Consider the following 6,265-nt stretch of genomic DNA (forward strand, 5'->3'; position numbering starts at 1 on the left):
TAAAGAATGATTTGTTTCCTGAAACCTTAAGAGACAAGGCAACAGCAAGACGTTACGAGCTCGAAAAGGTACATGGCTTCAAACCTGATTTTATCTTTTTTATTTTAAATCCAAAAGGGGTGTAGAAAACTAAAGTTGATGTATGTATTTGGGTAAGAGCTGACCGTGACAAGAGTCATTGCCCTCACTTACTGGGTAAGACTCTCAACTGGAAGGAGTGCGTGTGAGTATCTACCGTATATTATATATACTTACAAAAACTAAGTAAAGGGTGTGTAATTTTACAGGAATGGATAAAAGAAATGACAGTTAATGTGGAAACTATTGATCCAAAGCATCTAGTGGAGATTGGTCTTGAAGGATTTTATGGGCCTTCAACACCTAACAAGGTTCAATATAATCCAAATACTTATGCTCAACAAGTGGGAACTGATTTCATCAGAAACCATCAAATTCTTGGTGTTGAATTTGCTTCTGTTCATATTGATGCTGACTCATGGTAAGTCTACTAAAACATATTAACTTTCTACTAAATTCTTGAAAATCTTATCATGGTTAGAAGGGGGGGGGGGGGGGAGGTTGGAGTTTCTTAAAGTATTATTCTTTAAATCTTTTTATCTTATAATTCTTAAAGTTTCTTAAAGTTTTTGGACTTGTGTTAGTCTACACTATGTGATAAGCATTCTAAATTGCAAGTATTTTAGGGGCATTCTACTCTCTTTAATTTGATAATTTTGAAGAACGAGCTAAATTTGAGAGGTAGGTTAAAGAAAAAGGACAAGGACATGCAAATGAACAAGTTGTCTCAAGAGGTCTTCTAAGAGCACTTGTTATTACTCTCACCAGGTATTTTTAACATGTATTCTAGAGTTTATTATACACCATAACGAGATAATAGTTTTTTTTTGTGGCTAAAATGCGTTATATTTTTTTGGCTTCCATTTGATTGCGGTGATTGGAACTAAGAGAGTGTGCTATCACTCGGTAGTTTCTGATTCATTTGTATGCCTGTTATTATCCTAACTGTTATTATTTGACGTTTTACTTATTTATTTACTTCTCTGTTCCTAAACATTGGCTTGAGCACTCATAAATTTTAAGTCCTGGCCAATGCTTTTTGAGTATTCTTGGACTGTTGTTGTTGAAATCATTACACACTTTTTACTTGTAACAATCTATTTATTAGGTTCGATTTTGGTTTGAAACAGACTAATACTTTGACTAATGTGCTACCACTATTTTCCTTCAGGTTTTAAGCAAGTGTGATTATGATGGCGTTGTTGCTCATATGTTCTGTTTGAGGAGTCTGCCAACTTTGTATAAAAAGGATAACTACATGTTTAATATATTCTTCTCTTTTATGATGCGTAAATTGGAAAATGTTAAACTTGAAATCATATGTAGGTTTTAAATATTCATTTTGCTAATGAAATGTTCTGATGGCTTATTGACTTGTTGTAGATAAAGAGGGAAATTGTCACAGTTAGCGGTTCACATGAAATTATTATATTATGGCTAACACCTTTCCAGACACCTTGCAATCAGACGAGGCTTCGTCATCTGTGCAAAGTAACAAACATGGTTCTAAAAGGGCAGACTATAAAAAAGTTAGAAAAGAGATGACAGGTGATCGGTAGAGTATCAAATTTTGTGAGGAGTTTAGGGCGGATGTTAGAAAATGGATTTATAGATTGATTGAATGTTGGGGATTGTTTTGAGAACTTATTTTTTTTATATTATAAATTTATATCAATTTATTGCTTTGAGATTTTTATGTTGTTTTCATTGATTAATATAATATATAATTATATACAAATATAGATCTTAAATATGGATGAAAAATAATAATAACATGCCTTTTAGAGAAGGAATTGATCTTTTAAAAGTGTATCTAAAGATAAGATTTAGAGAAGGTTTTGATTATTTGTATCTAAAGATAATCTTTTGAGAAGGTTTGTAGAGTGTAAATAAAGGACATCTTTAGAAAAAGTTTAGGTAAAATGTCACTAAAGCCAATATTTTTACAGAAGCTTTTTTGTAAACCTTCTCTGAAAGCACCTTTTAGAGACGTTTGTAAACTGTCATCAATACTTGAAAAGTGTCACTAATAAATACATTTAGAGAAGCTTTTATAAAAAAGTTAATTAACCTTTAGAGAAGTTTTGAAGTGTATCTAAAGCCYTAAAAAAGTGTCTCTAAAAGCTACCAAAAACATACTCTCCGAAAACCGTTCCTAAAAGTTTTACCTGCCATTACATAGAGAAGCTTTTTGACGGAAATGAAAAGCTTCCTTAAAGCCTTTAAAGAAGCTTTTAAGAATTTTAAGTACAAAGCAGAACCTTCTCTAAAGGTTATTTTTCTTGTAGTGACAAGAGCGCAACTTCTAAGCAGATGAAGTTTTGGTAGTTTTTTAAATGAGAATTTCATGATATGGAATAAATAGCCCATTTCAGCGAAAAAGCAGTAGGAGGTTCATTATGGTCTACAAGCTTACAACTTTATAGCTCAAGGTCAAAGATGCAAGCTTACTGAAATAGTTATTTATCATGCTCAGCTTTCTAGCATTTCTTTTACCACTAAAATTGCAACATAAGACGCCTTAGAATTCTAGGTTTTTCAAATTGGAGAAGAGTTAAATTTACAAATAGTGTGTTTTTTAGTTTTGAGATTTTTCAGCATCTCTCACATATTGCAAGTTTGTTTTTAACACACTTATGATATGCGCTTTGTTAGCCTTCTCTATATATAGTTGATGGTAACATTTTATAGTTTGGTTTAATATATTGTTTATGTTTTTATGTATGATAATTTATGTATATAATAAGTTTCTTCCGTGACTCAGTTTTTGCATACAAGTTTCCCCATCAATGTTTCTGCAAACTCCTCTGCTTTATACGTTTCTACATATAATGTTTTTGGAAAAGCTTTTTGCTGCCGTTTTTCAGTTTTACGCATAAAGATTTTCTCCAGAAACCTTTTATTCACGTCTGTAGTACTAGTAATGTTTATAACTTTTTTTTAAAAACATTGTCCCTTCAAAGTGTTTAATTTTATGCCATAGTTGATAACATTTCTTAGTAGGCTATGATGTTCCCTAACTCAATGAACCAAAATCAGTAGGCTATGCTTTCTCCCTAAGTGTTTGTGAATATATATATATATATATATGTGTGTGTGTGTGTGTGTGTGTATGTGTGTTTCTCTACAACAACACACTATGCTTTCTTAACTATTCTTTATCGCAGGTAACTAACTCAGCTTCCTAACAATACTTCCAGAATTGATCCGCCAAGGTAATTGGTTTAGTATTTGTGTTTAGAAGGAAGAAGTGAATAGTACCTAGATCTCTGTTTTCCTCTCTACGAAGCATCGATGAAAGGTAACTGGAAAGCTGCTAAAGACTTTTTCGACAAACATGAAGAGCTTGTACGGTTTAGCATCAATAGAAACTATGAAACAACACTTCACATTACAACATATGAAGGAAACACCTTGTTCGTGAAAAACCTTGTGACTTTGATGGAAAATAAGGATATGGAGCTTCAGAATAGCAGTTCCAACACTGCTCTAAGTTTAGCAGTTGTAGCTAGACATATGGAAATGGCTGAAATTATGGTGACCAAGAATAAGACCCTGTTGGATATTGCTGGTAGCGAAGGAAAGATGCCACTTTATATGGCGGCTTTATCTGGAAATCATGATATCGTGAAGTATGTGTATGAAAATTCTGAAAGAATGACCGGTGGGTTTTGGACACATGAGAGTCGGGGTTGTGTTCTTTTATCATGTGTTGTGGAGGAGCTATTTGGTAAGCATTTTGGTAATTCTGCATATATAGTACTTTTGCTCATTGTTATTTTTCTTACTTCCAACTGGTAAATGTTGTTCATTAATTCCTTATATTGCCAGTGCACACAGTCTTTCACTTGGGTTCTGGGAATACATCATACCTTGGACAAAATATGTGTAAAAGTTGACTTAAACACTACAACAAAATCAAGTTTTTAGGACGTCAAAAGTGTTTTAGCATCCTAATAGACCACTTTATAAGATTTAAGTTTATAGGACCAAACCTTTGTATGTCATATCTAAAGTGTTGTAACAAGTTTTATGACGCTACTGGATGTCTTAATAAACTGTTTAGAATAATTTTGAAACAAAAGGTTATGTTAACCTTCATAGGACACTTTTAAACACACTTTCTCAAATGGTGTCCTATAAAAGGACTAACAGGACTTTGTTTCAAAAGTGTCCTAAAAATCTTTTTTAGGACGTTATATTTATACACTATATCATGTTAGTCAATCTTCTCCTAATCATGTTTTTCAGCCAAGGGTCTCGGTAATATTCGGTTTCCAGATAGTTGATCTTGTATTTAAATAGTTTGAGTATTATAGTTGTAGGTACATATATATATATATGGATATATATATATATATATATATATATATTTGTGAGAGTGTATGAATGGTTTTCGGAAAAAGGTGATGCATGGTAAGCACCATGAGGTATGTAACTGGAAAAAGTTTACTAATTTTATAGATATCAAATTCTCTAAAAGTTTGGAAGATTATAAAGCAGAAGAAGATTTTAAAGCTAATTTTAAGGCAAAGGTGAGTTCCCTACTTGGATATATTTGGTTGTTATATCTTCACCATATATCTTGATAAAAATGCTAGTATATGTTGTTTGGATGGGATTTAAACTGAATTATTGTTACTGTTGCTTCATCGGCCGTTAAACCCTCAAGAACAGAACTCATCGAACAAGGGAGTGTCCAGATAGGACCTCTCATCGGACAAGGCAGTGTTCAGATAGGACCCCTCACCGGTCAACGCAGTGTCTGGATAGGACCCCTCACCGGTCAAGGCAATGTCCAGATAAGACCCCTTCACCGGTTAAAGCAGTACTCGATCATGACCAAATGCTGTAATGATTCCTGAAAATCCTCCTCTCCGAACATAGTATTGCTCGGTTAAGAAGTAAGATGTTGTCCGATAACCATCTTCACCGGACAGAGTATTGTTTTGATAAATTCCTCTTCGAACACAATATTGTCCGGATAGGATTGAGTGTTACACAATAATATCTTCTAGAAGTGAATATTATCTGGTTGGCTCGCGATAGATGAAATGATGGTGTAACCGCGATAGATTAAATGGTGGTGTAACCGCGATAGATGGAATGTGGTATTAAGGTCCAAGTTGATCTATATTGGGTTTTGAAGTAAGCTATGTTTTGTGATTGTGGAACTTACTCACTAGGCCTTTAGATCTAACGCTTAATTATTATAATAATATGTTTTGCAGGCTGTCCATCATCTTAGGACAAAGGCAAGGGAAAAATGTAAAGAAAGTGATATTTAGAAGGACAAATGTTATTATCCGATAAAAGCTTTTGTAAATCCGTACTTTCATTTGTCATGTAAACATACTTTGGGATATTGTATAATTCTAGTATGGATAATATGGTATTGTATGATAAATGTATTTGTGAATTTCATAGTGTTATGTGTTTGGTGGGTTGTTTCAGTTGGTATCAGAGCCTTAGTTTAAGAGATCTGGGTATTATCTTGATACTTAGACTTAAATTAGAGCTGTGGAGTATGTGATAATAGGTTTCACTGGGATTATGTACATGGGAATGTGTTATGATTGAACCTATTATGATGATAAGCATGATAAAGTTAGATTACATGAGATTATTGTAATATTGAGTTACAGATACTTGATATATGGGTAAACATGTAATCATAGTTTTGTATGTGATTAAATGTATATGTGTTTATTGTGACAGTAAGGACGTAAAGTAATACGTGTACTAAGAAAGAATGGCATATAATCTCAATCGATCTGGAAGAACTTCTACTAGCCGTGGACGAGGTCAGGGAAGAGGAATGGTAAATATAGAAGAAGATCCAGAAAATGCTTATTGATAGGAAGGGAAAGAAATATTTAGCAAGAAGCTCATACAACTCAGCACAAGAAAGTTCTATGTCAGGTCATGGACGGGGCAGAACAAGGTTTTATTACTTAGGAAATGTTGTACACAAAATAACCAGGAAGGAGTAAGGAATCCGAATTTTCAGGAAGAAACCTGTTGGTCTCGTAAGGGTCTACAAGAAGAGAAACAGTTTGTAGAAGGGGGGGGATGAATACAAACACAGTATTTTCAAATTTAAAATATATATTGATAGAGAAGATCAATACAGATTTTACAAGATTGTTTGCAGAAAGATAAGGTAATAAAAACCTATCGAAACAAT

General features: G+C 33.3%; 1 protein-coding gene across 1 annotated transcript; it reads left to right on the top strand.

Annotated features, from left to right (window-relative positions):
• The first annotated feature begins 3,372 nt into the window (after positions 1-3,372).
• On the top strand, positions 3,373-3,879 carry LOC112512832 (ankyrin-2-like). The gene has a single exon (XM_025118970.1). It carries the CDS (start codon positions 3,373-3,375, stop codon positions 3,877-3,879), a length of 507 nt encoding a protein of 168 aa, XP_024974738.1.
• The last annotated feature ends 2,386 nt before the right edge of the window (positions 3,880-6,265 follow it).

The sequence above is a fragment of the Cynara cardunculus genome (genome assembly GCF_001531365.2).
Source record: "Cynara cardunculus var. scolymus isolate 2C chromosome LG 5, CcrdV1, whole genome shotgun sequence".
NCBI lineage: Eukaryota > Viridiplantae > Streptophyta > Magnoliopsida > Asterales > Asteraceae > Cynara > Cynara cardunculus.